Here is a 20,207-nt window from a genome sequence, read left to right on the forward strand (position 1 = left end):
CAGCCCTAGAGGGGAATATAAGACAAAAGGAGACAGCTCTCACACATAGTCTCATTCTGAGATTCTCTGGAGGCAAGATCTCCATTTTGGACTGAGGTAGAGGTAAGAGTCGGTGGCTGGCTGATTTGCTTTTCTGATCTTCAGGTTGAACCCCAATTTCCGTCTCTGGGTTTTTATTAATTGTGTTACATTAATGTGTGCACACATACACGAGACCCGTGAGTGCTGATGCTCACACATCCATGTGCCCTCTAAATGCCGATGCACACATGACTGGAAAGTCATAGGTTAATGCACCTGAAACAGTGTGGGGCTGAGAATCCAGTTCCATTAGGCTTGGACTCAGGCCCCTCCCCACTCAGGACTCATCTCCCCAGCTCCATGAAAGCGTAATCCGGGAGAGCTGTTTCTAAACCAGGTCCTCCTACTGTAAACGGAAAACACTCTTGTAAAGACGAAAACGGATGATCTAATTGTAGGTTGTGAACAAGTCAGGAAATCTAAGGTAAGAGAAAGTAGCCGAGGACAAACATTGGGAATAAGTTGAACGACCTCCCCTGAAAGACTGGTGACTCTGAGAACGTAGTGACACTGTGGGCATCCTAGGGCTGGTTTGGAAGCCCTTCTGCTTTATTAGGGACAGGAGCAATAACTTAGCCAGCTGAAGAACACGGGTTCTCAATAGAAGGAATTCTGCCACCTTTTCCAATCGCTGTTCACTGCAGACATTTTGGACCCATAGTGTAAATTCAAATAAGAAATAGGAAGTGGCCAGTCTCTGATTTATTGAATTCCCCTTCAACCAGGTGAGAGCTTCCGTGGGGGAGGGAGCTTGGCCCCCTCCCCAATGGCTCTGTGTTTATTTCAGTGAGAGGAAGAACCGTGTCCTGCTATGTCAGGCTGTGGGGCAAGAGTTGATGCTCACGGCCCCGCTGACCAGGGCGGCTTTACTGAAGCTCACTCGGCGCCCGTCAATCACAAAGTGGCGGATGCAGCCTGTGTAGGGTTTACTGGGAGCCAAACGTGGTGTCAGTAGAGACTCTGAAAAGAGAGGGGAAAAAAAGCAGACATTTCAGTGGGGTAATTCCAAACACCTATATTACCTCCTGGTAAAAACTGTAAAATCGCTCAGATCGTCAAAATGATTTCCACATCAGCAATGGCACAGGGCTCTCTAGCGGACTTCCAGGACTGGCATTCACTTTTGAAGAATGAGAGCACGGCAAGGGATTGTGTGTGTGTGTGTGTGTGTGTGTGTGTGTGTGTGTGCGCGCGCGCGCGCGCGTGCGCGCGGTATTTATGCTGGCCATGTTTTCTCTGAGCCCATTTCTGTGCACACTGTGGCTGTTTTCTAGGGCTGAAGTTCGCTGCTTCCCTGAGAAGCCTCAGCAGGGAGTTCTTGTGACCTACCCGAGCGGGGCGAGTTCATTTCCCAGAGGCCTCCTTTCCTTACTGTGTTTTGCTGGGAAGGGGAAGGAATTTGAGCTTCTATGTTATTTTTGGACAGTTAATGTTTTTGTTTAATTCCTATCTTCATTACCCGTCACCCTTAAGTCTTTAAATATGTATGTATGTATGTATGTATGTATGTATATATATATATATATATATATATATATTTGGCCAAGCTTATAGAAATAATGAGAAAATAATGAATTCCAACGAGGTAAAATTGAATTTTTATGAGCTCGGGCTTAAGAACTATAAACAGGGAAGTGGTAGGTAGCATGGATTCTGGATGGACACAGGGTGTCTTGTATGTCAGGGAACCGTCTCATCTCACAGTAATTAGGCATCTAGAGGAAGGCTGGTGTTTATTAACGCACAGATACAATTAGGTGTGTTGGGATGAGAGAAGCAATATAATTTAAAGCAACTTAGCTTATAAATACTACAAAATTAAAATCCATTTAGTCAAAGCTCATTACAACACACAGTTATGTGAGCAGTGGCAGACAAAAGAAAAAAAAACACTTGGCAATCTAACTCAGAAAGGAACATAAAATAGAACAGCAAGCTAACAGCATCAAGCAACTGTCACCATGCAGACTTCTCTGCAGTGTAGAGTAAGTATGCACAGAAGCTGTGCACTGAAAATGAAGAGTGGAAACAGCATTCCGTCTTTAGAATGGTAATCATAAAGCTGGAGATGTGAAAGCGGCCCCAGAGACCAGCTCCTTCTACTTGTATCTAATTTACAGTGGCTGCATGTTTGCAAAGCCTGCTCCGTGGACTTCATCCTCAGAATAAAAACCGAGGGAAAGCTTGGGAGGAACCCTCTAAAGCCTCTGCCACCCCGGGGCACAAAGGAATATAGCTTCTATTGTGCCTGCGTGGTTCACCCTTGCTTGGTTCATGCAGAAAATCATCTGGAGGAAACAATTACCAAAGCAATTATGGTCTGCATGATTTACCATAAAATTAATCTTAAGTAGTGTCAGAAGGGTACCCCAGGGCCCTAAGTAATTGATTAACAAAATTAACACATTTGTTTGTTTTTATGTTCATGTGTGTGTGCCTATGTGTACGCATGTGTGTAGTGCATGTGCTTATGTGTGCAGAAGTCAGAGGGGTGTGTTGACTGTCCTTCATGATTTCTCACTGCCTCATTCTTGGAGGCAGGGTCTTTCCCCAAACCCTGAGCACACTCTTTTGTTTCCAACTACGATACTGAACTGTTGAGGTTCAGTGAGCCTTCTGTCTCTGTTCCTCTCAGTGTTGGGGTTATAGTCATGTTGAGGACAATATCAAGCTTTCGTGCGGGTCCTTTCATGCTTAAGTACCAAGCACTTTTACCTGTAGAGCCATTTCCCCATCCCCCTAACACCTACTTTTAAGAGAGAATGTTTCCAAGATGGAAAGAAGACTTGATTATATTTTATAGAAAATAATGCGGTGTTTTTTCAATAGCGATTGGAATATATATAGACTTGGAAATGGGTTTCACTAGCCTCAAAGACTCTTTAATTTTTAAATTATCATATAGGCAGGTTGATTTGTGTGTGTGTGTGTGTATAATAGTTAAATGAATTTTATTTATTATCTTTCTGTTGTTTTTCGAGATAGGGTTTTTCCGTATAGCCTTGGCTGTACTAAATCTTGATCTGTATGTAGATCAGGGTGGCTTCAAACTCAGAGATCTACCTGCCTCTGCCTCGCAAGTGCTGGGATCAAAGGCATGAACCACCACTTCCAGGCTGTTCATTAACTTTCTAGTGAGATGTGATAGTTTTTTTTGTCAACTTGATACAAGCTAGAGTCCCCTGGGAAGAAGAAACCTCACCTGTGGAATTGGTTCCATGAGATTGGCTTCAGGTGTGTCATCGGGGTATTTCCTTGATTAATGACTGATGGGTAAGGGCCCGCCCCATGGTGGGCAGTACTACTCCTGGGCAGGTGGCCCTGGGCTGTATATACAAAGGAAACTGAGGAGCCAGGAGGGGCCAGGCAGTAAACAGCAATCCTCCAGGGCCTCTGCTTGAGCTCCTGTCTCAACTTCCCTCCATTTCTCCCCAAGCTGTTTTGATTACAGTGTTTATCACAGTCTTGGGAAGCAAACTGGGACATGAGAAAATGTGTCACCAAAGTGACTGGCATTTCAAGAGAATTCAGGGCAGACAGGATTTCTGTCTGTGCTTACTTTCTTTAATTGTCATTCTTACTGCCTTGGATTCTGATGCGATTTTAGTGGAATTAAACTCAAGCAGCTCGGGGTGATAGAATGAATCACAGTCAGCTTAAATTATAATGGCATTTGCTGCAGGCTTGCTGGCATGTTTTCTAGGTAGAAACGAGGAGGGCAGAGGGCCAGTGGCTCGGACCACAGGTTGGCGCGTCCCTGTGGGGTAGCTCACTGGTGAAATTTTGCTGCCCATTATGTGGGTGGGACACCCTGGTTGTGCATCTTGTTCACTCGGTCTGTGGCGCTTACTGAGAGGCTCAGAAAGCAGACAAAAGGCAAAGAAGAAGTTCTCTGGAATCACAAGGTGAACAGCTCAGGTACAGGGAGGAGCAAGTGCTGTAAGGCTCACACTGGAGACACGCTCGCCGTCACTCCCACACTGGAGAGACACTGTCACTCCCACACTGGAGAGACACACTCGCTGTCATTCTCACGCTGGAGAGACACTCGCTGTCACTCCCACGCTGGAGACACACTCGTTGTCATTCCCACACTGGAGAGACACACTGTCACTCTCACGCTGGAGACACACTCGTTGTCACTCTCACGCTGGAGAGACACACTCGCCGTCACTCCCACACTGGAGAGACACACTCACTGTCACTCCCCCACTGGAGAGACATGCTTGCTTGGCCACCAGAGGTTAAACAGGAGCTTGGCAGGGAGTGCTGGACAGGATGAGAGCTTGCTCCCTGCCAGCAGGCAGTGTACCGTCTAGCTTCGACAGCGTTCTAGAGTAACGTGTGATGGTCTGAAGGAGAAATGTCTTCCACAGTCTCAGGTATTTGAGGTTCCCAGTTGATGGTGCTGTTTGGGAGGTTTAGGGGGTGTGGCCTTGTTGGTGGAAGTGTGTCACTGCAGGGGGGCAGTGAGAGTTTAAAGACTTAGACTGTTGTTTTGAATTTGCTCTCTCTGCCCTGGGCTGCTTGTTTACAGCGTGATCAGCTTCCTGACCCTGTCTCCAGGCCTTCACTCCACCATCGTAGACTGTAACCCTCTGGAACTGTATGCCCAAACCAACTCCTTCTACTGCAAATGGTGTTTTAGCGTGGCAATAGGAAAATAACCAACGTGGTTTCACAACAATGGTATTGTATGTGCCCTAGTGAGAAAGATGGAAGGAAAAGCCCAAGTCCAGAGGATCAATTAGGAACTAGGTTGGAGGGGTAGGAGAAGCTGTTCCTTGAGAAAGCATCAGAAGAAAAAGGAAGAGCAACGTTTACTAGAAATTCAATCCTGGAGTCCTTGTGGGAAGGCCTGGAGCAAAGACAGCATCTCTGAACATTAAAGGACTGCAATCTCAGGTAGTACAGGGAGATCTGAGGGCAGGGCACAAAGGGGACAGGTGCACGCTTTGTTTAATTCTGTGTGTGCTGGAAGCCTGGAAAATAGTTAAAGCTACACCATGATTTCTAGGAAGGAAGCGATGTGGAGAAATAGAATTGACATGAGACAGTTTTTCCAGGGTACTGACGTGAGGGGTCTTCTCTAGAGCCCTGCTCAGAAAAGCCAGAACAGAGGCAGAAGACTGGGGCACAGCAGTGTGAGTGCCTGTGTGAAACAGAAGAGGGGGCTGCCTTTGAGGGTCTTGACTATGCCTTTTGGCTCCTGAGTTACCATTGTTGTTAACACTGGTGTCTTAGTCATGGTTCTATTGCCGGGAAGAGACACCACAACCAAGGCAACTCTTACAAAAGAACGCATTAACTGGGGGCTGGTTTACAGTTTTAGAGGCTTTGCTCATTATCCTAATTCCCACGGCATGAAGCATGGTGGCATGCAGGCATGATGCTGGAGAAGGAGCTGAGCATGAGGGAAGGAGGGAGGAAGTGAAAAAGGGAGGGAGAGAGAGACTCAAAGACCACCCCAGTGACACACTTTCTCCAACAAGGTCACATTTCACCCATGGGCCATTCTCATCCAAACCACTACAGCTCCTATCTGAAAATGTCATCCTAGAAAAAGGAATATTTGGTTATTACTAATTTGAGAGGACATGAGGTGAGATAATTGATTTTATTTGTAGAATTTTAAATTATTGACTGCTTTTGTATGAGAGTGTTAAAAAATCTATTTGGATTATTAAAATTCTCACCAATTCCAGGTGAAACTTAAGTATCTCCATCTTATATCCTCCTTTCTACTTCTCATTTTCGACTTTTCCAAGTTGGAGAAATAACGTAAGAATGGTCTTGTTCAATGGAAGATAATTGTCATTGTTCTAGGGGCAAAAGGTAGTTGCAGGGGGCCCTTAAGTGTCTTCTCACTATCCCGAATTAGGCGCTATTTTGGCTGCTGTTTACAGGACTGTAGATGGAAACCTCTCTTAGGGAATGCCATTTCTTCCATCCGAGTAACATGTAACTTGTGGTCTGCAGGTGTTTCCACAATTCAGACCAGTTCTGGGCAGGGGAAGCAGGCATTCTTCCCGGTTGTGTAGGGGGAGAAGAGAGAGAGAGAGAGAGAGAGAGGGAGAGAGAGAGAGAGAGAGAGAGAGAGAGAGAGAGAGAGAGGAGAAGAGAGAGAGATAGAAAGAGATAGAAGAGAAGAGGAGAGAGAGAGGAGAAGAGGAGAGAGAGAGAAGAAGAAGAAGAAGAAGAAGAAGAAGAAGAAGAAGAAGAAGAAGAAGAAGAAGAAGAAGAAGAAGAAGAGAGAAGAAGAAGAAGAGGAGGAGGAGGAGGAGGAGAGAGCAAGAGAGGTGGGGGGAGAGGGGAAAAAGGGAGAGAGTAGTGTTTGTGAATGTATAGAGGATATTTAAGGAGAAAGAGGGGAAGAGGAGAGTGAGCAGTAAGATTGGCAAGATGGAATGGCATCTCCTGCTGAGCATGATAATTCTTATGTGCTGCTAATCTTGAATCAGGAGTTACAAGTTTTGGCAATTTACTTTTTTCTTTTTCCAATGCTGGGATCAAACTCAGCACTTTGCTGCTCTTTTCCATTAAGGGTTGCTACATATAAAACCCTTTGAATTTTTAGGTGTTATGACAATACATGGCTCAATTTTTAATATAATAGCAACAATTATAAGAGCTTACTGGGTTTTCCTGGATTTGGAAGCCTGTTCCTCTGGGAAGTGCTTACCTGGAACGCCTCCAACAAACACAGGCTCCCTGTGATCAACTGGCTTTGGATTCAACGGTCCAACCACATGGTTCACTTCAGAATCCACATCCAACTGAACCACGTTGGCATCTCTAATAACTGAGAGACAGGAGAAAGACTGGTCATGCATGGTACTGATGGTACTGGGGTAATTTTTACATGAAAGGAACTAATGTATCACAACACCAATACATTCCAGAATAAAAAGCCCCATACTTCGCTATCACTGAAAATAGTAATAACATCTAAGCAATATCTAATCGAGAAATAGTGATGACATTTTCCTTAACAAGAAAGACTATCAGAATACACTTCTATATGTTTCTTGCTCCAAAATGTCCATGTCTTGTATTTTGGCAGCATTCAGATTCGTGTAGTCAGTGCACATTTTAGTCTGACGATTCTTTATTCTTTTTCTCTTGTCATCTGTTAGGTATCAGGTAATGGCACCCCCCCCCCATCCCCCATGTGCTGTGCAGGCTCGGCTTGCACAGGACCTTCTAGATGTCTCACCTGTAATTCTGTGCCATCTGCCATCACAGAGATTCTGCTTGGGTGTTACTGAGGTAGAAAAGTCCCTGACACCGTTGTTGACTTTCACTATGACCTGTGTGGATGGGGTACGCTATAGTTAGCTTAATTTCTCATCATCACCGTAAAGCTGAATTTCATAACTAATTTACCACAGAGAAGCAATACCTCGAATAAATGCTCGTGCATGAGTACAGTTGCAATGTGAACACAAGGGGTCAGTCTTTGACAGGTAATAGAAGAGTTTTAAATTAAAATAGTTCAAGTCTTTGGAGTGAGAACAAAATTATCCTACTGCAGAGAACACAGAGGAATGGTAGGAACTGTAAGGGAACGAATTTGCCGAGTTTATAGGTCCCGTTCTGTTTGTACAAAGCAGGTTGATATACTGAAGTCACTCCAGGGCAGGCCCAGGCCTTGGAGTTGTTGGCCAGTGCAGAACAAACTCAATGGCCCTTTGTGAACTCTCTCTCTCTCTCTCTCTCTCTCTCTCTCTCTCTCTCTCTCTCATTTTTTGTGTTCTTGATCTTTTGCTTTTTTTTTTCCTTTTTTTTTTAAGAGATAGAACAACACAAAATTGGGTGGGTAGAGATGTAGGAAGGCTCTGGGAGAAGTTGAGGGAGATCATCATGATCAAAATATACTGAATAAATTTTTTTCAATCAGAAATGGAAAAATAAAAGATACTGTTAAAGAGAATGGACATTCAAGTCAAACTGTATAGCCTCCATTTATTTGCTTTCTACTCCATTTCCTCAGATATAAAATTAAAGTGATAATACTATACACATCCTTGAGATGATAGGAGGCATAAGACATTTCACTCTTATGACACTTTTAGTAACTGATACCTAGTAACTAATATGTATAATATATAGTACATATTATTACTATATATATTATATATATAGTGCATATATTATATACCTGATACCTATACCTGATAGTATATATGATATGTAATACATATAACTAATATGTATAACATACAGTATATTTTATACACTGCAAATTATATAATCTATACAATATATCTGTATATCATACATATTAGTTACTATAATTAATGATATAATATTATACTAATAATATTATACATTATAATATATAATATATATTATATTAGTACCTGATACCTAGAAACTGATACCTAGTAACTAATATGTATGATATATAGTCAATATTATATATAAATTTATATAATATACCTGATACCTATACTTGATAGTATATATAAAATATATATTATGTATCTGATACCTAGTAACTAATACAATGTAATATATTGTTATATATTATATATGTAATACATATAGCTATATATATAATATAAACACACACAAATATTCTGGGGATTCATGTCAGGGTTTTATGAAAGCCGTTTTAATTTTTTAATGCCTTTAATTGATTGCATTAGAACCCAAATAAAAACTTGGTTATATTAAGTTTGAGATATAATGAAAATACTGCCTTCTTTTAAACTTATTTGAATATCTTTTCAAATATTCTTTGGTAGTATCTTAGGGTGAATGTGGTGTTTGGCTGTAACCCAATACAAACTTTTAGTGACAGAATAATATGTGTGTACATATGTGTATGTATACACATAACTGCAGTTAGCTATAAATCTTTAGAAAGATGCTCTCACATTTGTGAATGTTAGAAAGTGAATATATTTTTACTTTCTATTTGCTGAAAAGCTTTCTTCTAATTCTTTTATTAAAATTTCATGCTGTTACTGGTGATTTTCTGGTAGCTTTGCCCCATTTTCATGACTCTGTTCTAATCAATTCCCAGTACACGAATGTGAACACCAACATTGCACACACTTAAATCTCATGTTCAATTGTCCTCCTTTTTCCCATTAGAAAGACTGAAGAAATAATTCTGAGCCCCACATCTGCTGCTTTACATCAGCATCCAAGGTTAGACAAGAAGGACGGTTAATTCTCAGGACACTACCTGTCCGTTTCTCATGTGTACATTCAGGTATTCTCCGTTGACACTGTGGCCATGGACAAGGGTTCCAGAACTGCTTCGGGGACGGACTTCAAAGGCGATTTCAAACTTTAACCCGATATTGAAAGACTCATCTGCAGAGAGAAACAGAAATTGCCAAGAAGAGAAAAATAAAATTTCTAACTTCGGTGTGATTTTGGCAGGATGATGTGATAAAATTAGTCCATATGCCGTGAGAGTTCAGGGCAGTGTCATTCCAGCCAACAGAACAGTTTCCTCTTTTAGGATAGCAGAGGGAGGGGCAGCAGGATGGCCCAGTAGGTAGAGCACTTATTGTAATGCCAGTCAATCTGGTTCCATCCTTGGAACACAGGTAAAGGTGGAAGGAAAGAACCAGCTCCACAAAATAGTCCTGTGATCTCACACATGTGCTGTGGCATGTGCCCCACATCATGCACATACATAGTATATATAACACTCACACAGTAATACACAGAAAGTGAGGAGGGCAGGACAATTCGGGCACAGGATGGGCTCTGAAGACACGCAGCACACATACATAGTTAAAAAAAAGGAGGGGAGGAAAATCTGGGCAGAGATTATAATTTGAAGTCAAGTACAGAGGCTGGGAAACATGGAGAGTCCTATGAAGTGTCTCTAGATGGTTCAATGGGTATGCCTAGCTGGTTCTGTATGGAAGGAGGAGAGCCCTGCCTAGAAGGGTTCCAGTATGCAAACATGGAAGATAGAGGTTATATTGAAGACACTGAAGAGGTCTGATTAACTGTATCTTACAAAGAATTTTAACCCCAAAATTAATTGGTGCTAGTATTTAGAAACTGTTACTGTGGTGGCCTCAAACATTGCTTATTAAGAATAGTAGGGTAGGGGCGGGGGTTGAGGTGGAGGTGGGGGCAGAGAGATGGCTTCACTGGTTAAGAGCACTGGCTGCTTTTTCAGAGGACCTGGGTTCAATTCCCAGCACGCACATAGCAGCTCACAACCATCTAATCCCAAGGGATCCAGCATCCTTTCTGGATTCTGTGAACACCAGGCATGTGTGTTGTGAACAAACACTCATGCACATAAAATTAATCTTAAGAAAGAAAGAAAGGAAGGAAGGAAGAAAGAAAGAAAGAAAGGAAGGAAGGAAGAAAGAAAGGGCTAGAGAGATGGTTTAACAGTAAAGAGCAGGTGCCATTCTTCAGAGGGTCTGAGTTCAGATCCTAGCACAAACACTGGGCAGCTCACAACCTTCTGCAACTCCAGATCCGGGGACCAGACACCCTCTTCTGGCACCTGCACTCATGTGCACACACACCTCTCACATATCCCCATATACAGGCTTATTACAAACCTAGGAATCTTGATAGTGTCTACTTGACATATTACTCAAAAACAACTTAAACATTTATTTCCCAAATACAATTTTCCTTTCTTCTTGATTTTAGTCAGGGGTCTCCCTGTGCAGCACTGACTAGCCTAGAACTTGCTATGTAGACCAGGCTGGCCTCGAACTCATGGAGATCTAAGAAAGCTGGAATTAAAGGTGTACACCACCATGCCCAGCCCTCCTGATATTAGATAATGCTCAAGGAACAGAACATAAATTAAATTGTTGACTATACATTTCAAACTGTCCAAACTTTAGAATTCTTTAAAGACTAAGAAACTCGAGTGTATGTTTTTAGTAGGAGTGAATGGGAGAAGGCAGGGAAGGAAGGAAAAATCCTAAGGTAGGAAGAGGGTAATTGCCTCTAGTCACATTCTGCTGGACATGAGAGATTGTTTATGAAAGTGTAGCTGGTTAAATCATGGTCTCCTTATCAGAGGTTGTACAAAATCCCCAAAGGTTGTTTTTATCAAATCCATTAAGGGATTGGATCATTAAGAAGGGTTAATCCTTTATATTTATGGCATGTTTGCTGTTGTGAGTTAGATGATGGCTGTGTATAGTCTCCTTTGGGTTTTGGAACTGTCACGCAGCACACAGACTGCTGTACAAGGGGTGTGCAGGGAGACTGCCCTACAGGGGGTGTGCACACTGCCGTTCAGGAGGTATGCACACAGACTGTGCAGACTGCCCTATAGGGGGTGTGCATGCAGACTGCCTGATGTACAGGGGGTGTGCACATAGAACGCCATAAAGGGGGTGTGCACGTGAACTGCGGTACAGGGGGTGTGCATGTGAACTGCGGTACAGAGGGTGTGCACGCAGACTGCGGTACAGGGGGTGTGCACACAGACTGCCGTACCAGGGTTGTGCACATGGACTGGACTGCTGTACAGAGAGTGTGCACACGGACTGCCTTACAGGGGGTGTGCACACGGACTGCTGTACATAGAGTGTGCACGCGGACTGCTGTACAGGGGGTGTGCACACGGACTGCTGTACAGAGAGTGTGCACGCAGACTGCCGTACAGGGGGTGTGCACACAGACTGCCATATAGGTAGCATGCAATAAAAGCTGCTGAATGCATGAGTAGGGCAGTAATGGTGGGGGAAAATCTTCAGAATAAGATCTCTGAAGGACAGTGTTGATTGGGGCTTCAGAGCAGGTGGAGGGAGTGTAACTTCCCTCAGTGGGGACAGCAGTTCACACTGACAAACAAGAAAACTTAGAGGAATAAGGTGACCAAGAGCTGACAAAGACCACGCTACAGGACAGTGAAGAAAGTTCTTGCCAAGATGATCTGCATTCAGAAGTTTGGCTAACAAAAGCAATAAGGATGGATACTGCATATTGGATTTGAAAGAGTAAAGGCGATAACAGTGATCCCTGAGGAAAGAGGAACTTTACAAGAACGAGAGGGACCTTACAGGGTGAGATTAGCATTATTAAAATTTAACTTTGGGCTTAAAGTTCCCTGTCAACTATCTCCAGGAAAGAGGCATCTCAGGACTCAGGCTTTCGCCATACTTCATTGTTGACATCTGTTACGTTGCTCTAACAGGGTACCTGACACTGGCCGATATCTAAAGGAAGGAGTTCTGTTTGCCTCTCAGTCCTGGAGCCGGCAGCATCTGTTGAGGCTCCTCCTGCAGAGGTGGCATGGTGCGCACAGAGAAAGGATTGCGGCGGGGTTTCTATACAACAGCACACTCTGACGGTGAACAGCAGAGCACCGGAACAGCATTCATCTTTGCAAGGACTGAATTTCCTCTCAAGGTCCCCATTCTGGGTGCATTGTACTGCGGGAGTAAGCTTTCCCTCGAGTTCAGGTGGGACCAATCATAATCACACCGGAGCAGTAGCCTTACCTAGGACCACATAGCCTCCTTCTGCTGAGAAGTAAGTTCCTGCTTCCATTGGCCCTTCGAAGCAGGGGGTCACACTGAATGTTTGCGAGGCCGAGGTGATGGAGGCACCGTTGAGCTGCAAATTGCCCAGGCAGCCGCTGAAACTGTAGACAGAGTTAATCTGAAAGAAGAAGAAGCCACTTAAAATCCCTTTGCTCAGGGCCAGATGCACCATGGGAAAGCAAACAAGTGAGTTCCAGATGAACCGTCTCAGCCCCTGTCCATTTGCCCTTTCTGAATGATCAATATGACTCCACGTAATTACTTTTAGCTAACTCATGGAAGCTAGAATTTTGTATTTCATAACCTTAGCGCACAGTAATTAAGCAATGGAAACGAAACGTTTCTGCAGGCTGTAACGAGATGAGCTACAGCCGTCGTTTTCCAGGAATGATGGCTGGGCCCGAGATCGCGGACGTGGAGGGAAATCCTACGCAAATGGTAGGAAGCTTGCTGAACTGGCTTCATTAGGTCAGAAGGCAGGTGTGAATCTATCTGTGTAGGATGTGGCACTTGGGACACTTTAGACAACTGATTCTATACTACATTTGGGAACAGTGAAAAATGATTGTCCCAGGACCGGGGCGAATTATAATGTAAACTGCCTTTTCTAGGATCTTAACATTGTACTGGCGCTGTGACAAAAATCAATTCTACGTTTGTATTTAAGATAAATTAAATCCTTTGGTACCCTCCTTTCGCTGAGAAACACTTTAAAAACCTTCAATGGTTACAGTCCAATGAACAAAAATGTTTCTTATGTTCTCAATTCTTCATATTCCTTACATATTTAAAAATTATATGTGAAAAAGAAAAAGCTGGAACTGAATTTAAATGAGACGAAGGGGTTTTTGTTTGTTTTTTTCTAACTCAGTAATATAGTGCAATGACTTTCTCTGTGTAGCTAAATAAAACTATAGGAACTTGCAGAACTAATGAGATGTCCTGGAGACATAAGTTTCAAGACCTACCAAGCTTTTTTCATCTCACTCCTATTTTAAAATTAAAAGGTGACAGCTGACTTTGTAATGCCCAGGGCAGGCAGGAAGCCCATGCAACAGCCTAGGATGCTTCTTCTTCAGCAAAACTGCTTCACTTTTGCTGGTTTCCTACTCTGTGAAATGAGGACCTGAATTCATTGATCTTCCGGTTCAAGGGTCAGTGACTTAGTCTCGCCCCTGCTGGCTTACCTGGATGTTTTTCACGGCCCTTCCAGGAGCCACTCCTCCCAGGTAAATGGGACCCTTGATTTTCCAAGCAGCCCCACTTGGAGGAAGGCTTTCTTCTAGGACTCGTAGTCCATCAATGACCAGTCGGCCGCTGCTCTTTTCCCGACTAAATATCACCTGGATAGAGAGAAGGAGAATAGCCGGGCTTAGTGATGGCCCCAAACTGAGGTCATCTGTTGTGTTGTCTACGCTCTGAACCTGGTATTGCAACGCTGTGGGAAGGTACAGAAAGTTCTTGGAGTGTCAGAAACTTTATTCCTTGATTAATAAAGCAGACGTCTTTATTATGAACGCCTCCTTGCTTGATGTATTCTGGCATCTTTTTGTTTTTCTGGCTCTCCTTGGGTTTGCCACTTCATGCGTTAGACAAGTGTTCACCTGTTTTATTATCTCTGGATTGAGTGACTTAAAGCTAATTTCTGTGGACAGGTTATATTTTTGGCAGGGTACTTTAGGAAGCTCCTCCTAGCTGACCAGCTGTTGTGGGGCATTTGTTTACTGTGTGAAGATGTGTTGCTGTGATTGGTGCAATAAAAAGCTGAATGGCCAATAACTAGGCAGGAGAGACAGGTGGGACTGCAGGGCAGAGAGAGGTCTCTGGGAGGAAGAAAGCGGAGTCTCCAGACAGCTTGGGGGAAGCAGGATGGACAGTATGGAGAGATGAGTTATCAAGCCTTCCAACAGAACATAGGTTAAAAAAATATGGGTTAATTTAAGTTATAAGAACTAGTTAGGAGTAAGGCTAAAGTTAGGGCGAACTTTCAAAATTAATTTTAGTCTCTGTGTCATTATTTGTGAGCTGGTAGGCCAAAGAAAAGCCTTCTACAAGTAGCCACATTCTCCAGTTAACTACCACATTGTGTACAGTGTACTCATGCCATTCCACTCTCATTGGCCACACAGTCGTCAGGTACTCCCCATCGGAAGAGCCTGTCTTCCAAGGGGTTTGCTCACTTCATATCTCCCATAGATTACTTTTCAAAAGAAAGTCAGTAATAGTTGTCAAAAATTATGAACTTAGCTTATTGTTAAGTGGGGAAAAAGGAAAAAAAATCATTAGAAACCAAACTTTAGTTCATGCTGATGACTGGGACTTTGGTTGAGATAATTATACTTAGCCTGTGATTATCTAAATATGTGGTTCAATACTTTTAAAATAAACAATTATTGAACTCTTAAAATCGAACTCTGGGTGCCCAGACTCAGAATCTTAATATGGCCATTTCTATCAGGCTAGTAGTATAGAATCGGCGGCAATCCCCAGGGCAGTGGCTAATATTTGCTGACAGTACCAGTCTCTGCACTCAACTTACATCATGCCATAATCCATCATTGTATTTCTCCTGGCTTCTAATCTTCAGTTTCTTGTGGCCAACATTAAACATGAAGACCAAGCGACCATGAGCCAAGAACAGAGTCATGAAATCATCCTCTTCTTGGTCTGAGACATAGAAAATCATCCCATGTGAGGACCGGGTTTTCAGACGAATGGAAAACTGAGATCTGGGAAAGGAAGAGAGAAGTCACCATGTGTAAAGCAAGACTGAGAATAATAGGTCAACATAAAATTTCAAAGCAATACAGTCCAAGAAAGAATAGACATTCTATCTAGTTCCAAAGAGCTATGTACGAATTATCCCTGACTACAAGCTAATGGATTCTATTGAGTAGGCATGGTTACTTCAAAAATGCTAATTTTTCTCGAGACCTATTTTAAGAATTTCAGGCCCATGATTCTTTACTTTCTCTACAGGTCTGTTATACATTTCACACAGTCTTGTCTTGTTTATGGATCTTATGGTGTCTTGCTTTGAAGATGAATGTGATGGCTAATCTTGTCAATTTGCCCACATCTGGAATTAACTAGAATCCAACCAGTTGGGTGCATCTGTGAGGGATTTTTCTTGGCTGGATTATTTGAGGTGGGAGATCCACCCTAGATCTATCTGAATCTTCTGAGGTCAGAAAACCCCCCACGAATCTGGGTCACACTGTCTGGAGCCTGCCGATGGACCAGGACAAGGAAGAAGGAAGCTTTTGTTCTTTGCTTGCTCGCTGTCAGCCTTGCTGGCAAGCTCATCTGCCCGGCTGCTGAGCTATTCCTCTGTGGATAGTAGAACCTACTGCTCTGGGATTGTGACAGAGGTCAAGGACCAGCTGAGACAACTAGCCTCATGGGTAGAACAATTACTGGGTTCTTCGCCTTTCTGTTGGGAGACTGCTATTGTTTTACTAGCCAGACCACAGCCTGTAAGTTACTTTAACAAATCCTCTTTATATCTATATATATTCATTCTATCAGCTTCTTTAGAGCAGTGGTTTTCAGCCTTCCTAAGGCTGGGACCCTTTAATACAGTTCCTCAGTCGTGGTGACCCTCCAACCATAAAATTATTTTTGTTGTTGCATCATAACTGTAATTTTGCTGCTGTTATGAATCATAATTCAGATATCTGGTTTTCGACAGTGTTAGGTGACCCTTGTGCAAGGGGTCTTGACCCACAGGTTGAGAACCACTGCTCTAGGGAATCCTATCTAATAAAATTAGTAAACACAAAAAACCAATATGCTAAATTAACTTATCTCTGTGAATAAATAGCCATGAGTAATTAATATGCATAGAGAAAATTTCACAGAGATATTGTTTATATATTACATAAATCACAGACTAAGGTTCCTCCCAGTAGAAGGGTATAGAGTCTATACTATAGACAAATGTCACGTGTCAAAAACAGCCACCCAAGGGGGTGGAAAATGTGTGTGAAGAAATGTGCCTAGAACTTTAGCTCCAAGTGTGGGTAAGGCACATTTAGTAAGTCTCATTCATGAAGCATATGAAAATACAGATTTTTCCTACTGTGTACATAAACACTATGAAAATGAATCTTTAATAACAGGGAGTCATTAGAGATTTGCGAAGAAGGAATGGGGTTTGAGGCAGCTGGAGGGCCACAGATGTATAAGAACATTTGTATTTTCTATGCCTCTTGATCACAAGAGGTTTGGGTGCATTCTCATTCATAATCTGCATGCAATTTAAGTGGAGAAGGGAAGGTGATATCAAGTCTGCTCATGGGCCGTTCGGGACTTTCCCTGGTCAAGATGCCTCTTTTTGGAGCGGCCTTGGTAAAGTGTGAGAATGCTGCTCCATGTGCCTTCCACTTGGAGGGAAAGTGTGAGCACAGTTTCTCGGAAAACAGGAATTATGTGTTGTTTAGCACATACTTTCATACACACGTGCGCGCGCACACACACACACACACACACAAAACAGGATTAAGATGACATAGAAGGAAAGGTAGGAGAAAGGTGCCCCGTGACAAACAAGGATGAAGCATGTCATGAAGCTTCTGGAAGGACAGTGCACTCCTTTACTTTTCACCAAAGTCTCCTTGTACGTGTTCAAACTCTTGGCGGCTGTTGGCTGTGCCTCCATACTGGTAGGCATGTTCTATTGCTCTGGGACTGTTGGAGAGGTGGCAGTGAGAGTCTCTTGGAGCCTTCTGTTCTAGAAACTTCAGGCCAACAGGATCCCAGGCAGGAGGTTCATCCTTAGTTTTCTCTCCCTGTAGGAAATGAGTGAAATGGATAGACGACAGTTCTGAAACTGGTAACAAAATTTAACATGCAACATCTTTATCCTTATTAAGAATACAAAATTTGCAAAGTGGCTATTCCTTGTGAGTTTTCTGTTCATGAATGATCAGGCTACGTTTCCTTCTAGTACCATAAACAAGCGACAGCAACAGTAACCACACGGCATGATAGCAGACCCAGAATTCTAGTCTGTGATTGCAAACCAGCACGCAAGTGCAACTTTAGAGATAACTGCTCTAGCGCTCAAACTAAATGCAAATCTTAAATAATAGTGATCTGTGGGAAAGCTGGCAATAAAATAACCCTGAGAGAATCAATCAATAAAATCTCCACATAGCCACACAACATCACATTAACACATAGTATTGTACATACATGTTGCGTAAAATGTTAAGATATCGGGGCTGGAGAGATGGGCTAATGGTTAAGAGCACTGGTTTCACTTCCAGAGGACCTGGGTTTGGTTCTCAGTACCCACATGGCAGCTCACAGCAGTCATTCGCTCCAGTTCCAAGAGATCTGATGACCTCTTTTGATGTCCTGGGGCACCAGACATGAACATGGTGCACAGACATGCATGCACTCAGAACATTCATATATATAAAATAATAAATCTTTAAAAAGCTTGAAAATATTTAAGGTTATTTTTTTTTGGCAACAGGCTATATACAATGAAATTTTGTGTGACTGAATCAATATAGAAGAACATTTTAGAATAGAATTCTTTTCTTTGTTGGGCCTTTTAAATTGCCCCACTGATGTGAAAATGTAGTGTTGTGAAACTATTGACTAATATTTAATGATTATGTCATCTTTATTTCTGAGGCAAAATAAAAGTGTAGAGAAAATCAAGTATGTAATAGCTTATTCACTATTTAAAGCAAACATTTATTGGGTTAATAGAGGTAAAAATGAAAGAAATCAATGTTCCTGCCTGAATTCTGTGGGTGCTATGTAGTGGACACTCTGTGGGTGCTATGTGGTGGGCACTCTGTGGGTGCTATGTGGTGGGCCCTCTGTGGGTGCTATGTGGTGGGCACTCTGTGGGTGCTATGTGGTGGGAACTCTGTGGGTGCTATGTGGTGGGCACTCTGTGGGTGCCATCTGGTGGGCACTCTGTGGGTAGGGACTAGAAAGGTGGGAGATGATAGTTGGTTTTTAAAAGCTGATAATTTGAAGAGGCAGGTCTATAAAAAGAAACTGGGAATCAGGTTGGTGACAGAGAAAAAGGTCTTTAAATGATGGACTAGAAGTAGAGTTTTGCTTTTAGGCAATGAGGAGCCAAGCAGGTTTTAAAGCAAGGAGTGGCCAGATCTGACCCACTCAGGAAGGTGACAGGGTAGATGTTTGGCAGCATGAAGGGTTGGAAAGCCTGGCAAGGAGTTCAGTTTTATTGACTGCAATCATTTCCCTTCCCTTAAACTCCTGGTGGAGTGTCAGATCTCCACATATTAAAAAAAAACCAAAACCAAAACCAACACCAACTTCATTTCTCTCTCTCTCTCTCTCTCTCTCTCTCTCTCTCTCTCTCTCTCTCTCTTTCTCTCTCTCTCTCCTTTTTCTTATTCTTGCTTTCACTCTCTCTTTTCCCTTCAGGTCAGTTTTCTGGATTTTATTCTTTCTAGAAAGCTCCTTTCTCTGTACACATCTGCTCTAAGACTTACAGTATCTGTAGTCAATCAGAACAGGCTCATCTTTCTGGGTTCCTTCCCAAGGAAGAGGATTTCGTAGGCCTGCCCAGTTAAGGGCATACATACTGGTCTGATCACCTATATCCAGGAAGTGGGTGTCACAATCTTGAACCACAGGACTTACAGGGTGGGTAGGGAGTCAGTTCTCAGAAAAGAGTGGCTGGCTAGATACCCACAGTGACCCTATCAGTGAACACACTGTTATGTTACAAATGAAAATTTCCCAGTTAATCTTAAACCATAAAGTTCATCTTAAACTTATGTTTAATCACAGAACATAGTTTTTTAAGACAGGTATTCTCAAGTACCTGTGGGGAAATATAAAATGAGCGTTACCTCTTTGAGAATGTGATTTGCCTTGATCCAGTAATTCTATCTCTTGGAATCTATTCTAAAAATTTATTCAACTATGTACTCAGAGGAAGTGATTGTAAAAATAAATTATTCTAATCCAAAGCTGTGTAATAATTCTCTTGTACACTATAAAGAATTGTCACTCAATTTGATACAATAAAACGCTGATTGGCCAGTAGCCAGGCAGGAAGTATAGGCAGGGTAGCCAAACTAAGAATGATGGGAAGGAAAAGGGCAGAGTTAGAGTTGCAAGTAAACATAGAGGAAACAAGATGAGAATGCTGTACTGAGAAAAGGTACCAAGTCACGTGGTTAAATATAGATAAGACTTATGTATTAATTTTAGTGTAAGAGTATAGATGGAAGTTTCTGTCCCACTCAGTCTCACCGCTGTTCAGTCTCAAAGAAGCACACAGAGGCTTATATTAATTATAAACTGTTTGGCCTATTAGCTCAGGCTTATTATCAATTAGCTCTTACAACTTAAATTAAAACATAATTTTTGTTTAAGTTTAGCTGTGTGGCTTGGTGCCTTTTATTAGTGAGGCATCCTCATCTTGCTTCCTCTGTGTCTGGTTGATAACTGCATCTTTCCTTTCCTCTTCCCAGAATTCTCGTAGCTTGGTTGCCCTGCCAATACTTCCTGCCTGGCTACTGGCCAATCAGCATTTTATTAAACTAATACGAGTGATGAATCTTTACAGTGCATAAGAGCATTATCCCACAGCATAAGAGTTAGCTAGTAACAAGCCTGAGCTACCAG

The 20,207-nt window shown here is 42.6% G+C and overlaps 1 protein-coding gene across 2 annotated transcripts in view; it reads right to left on the reverse strand.

The window, feature by feature from the left end:
• Positions 1–586: 586 nt before the first annotated feature.
• Positions 587–20,207, reverse strand: part of Lama4 (laminin subunit alpha 4) — a 141,491-nt gene continuing 121,870 nt past the window's right edge. For both annotated transcript variants that reach the window (XM_087910856.1, XM_087910855.1), the window contains exons 31-38: positions 17,178–17,368; positions 15,118–15,307; positions 13,766–13,921; positions 12,537–12,696; positions 9,278–9,408; positions 7,298–7,391; positions 6,764–6,883; positions 587–1,041 (exon numbers count right to left, since the gene is read on the reverse strand). In XM_087910856.1, coding sequence (XP_087766982.1) covers positions 896–1,041; positions 6,764–6,883; positions 7,298–7,391; positions 9,278–9,408; positions 12,537–12,696; positions 13,766–13,921; positions 15,118–15,307; positions 17,178–17,368 — 1,188 coding nt within the window. In that variant the 3' untranslated portion in view covers positions 587–895. The remainder of the gene's footprint in view (positions 1,042–6,763; positions 6,884–7,297; positions 7,392–9,277; positions 9,409–12,536; positions 12,697–13,765; positions 13,922–15,117; positions 15,308–17,177; positions 17,369–20,207) is intronic.

The sequence above is a fragment of the Myodes glareolus genome, chromosome 1 (genome assembly GCF_982192425.1).
Source record: "Myodes glareolus chromosome 1, mMyoGla1.1, whole genome shotgun sequence".
Classification (NCBI taxonomy): Eukaryota; Metazoa; Chordata; class Mammalia; order Rodentia; family Cricetidae; genus Myodes; species Myodes glareolus.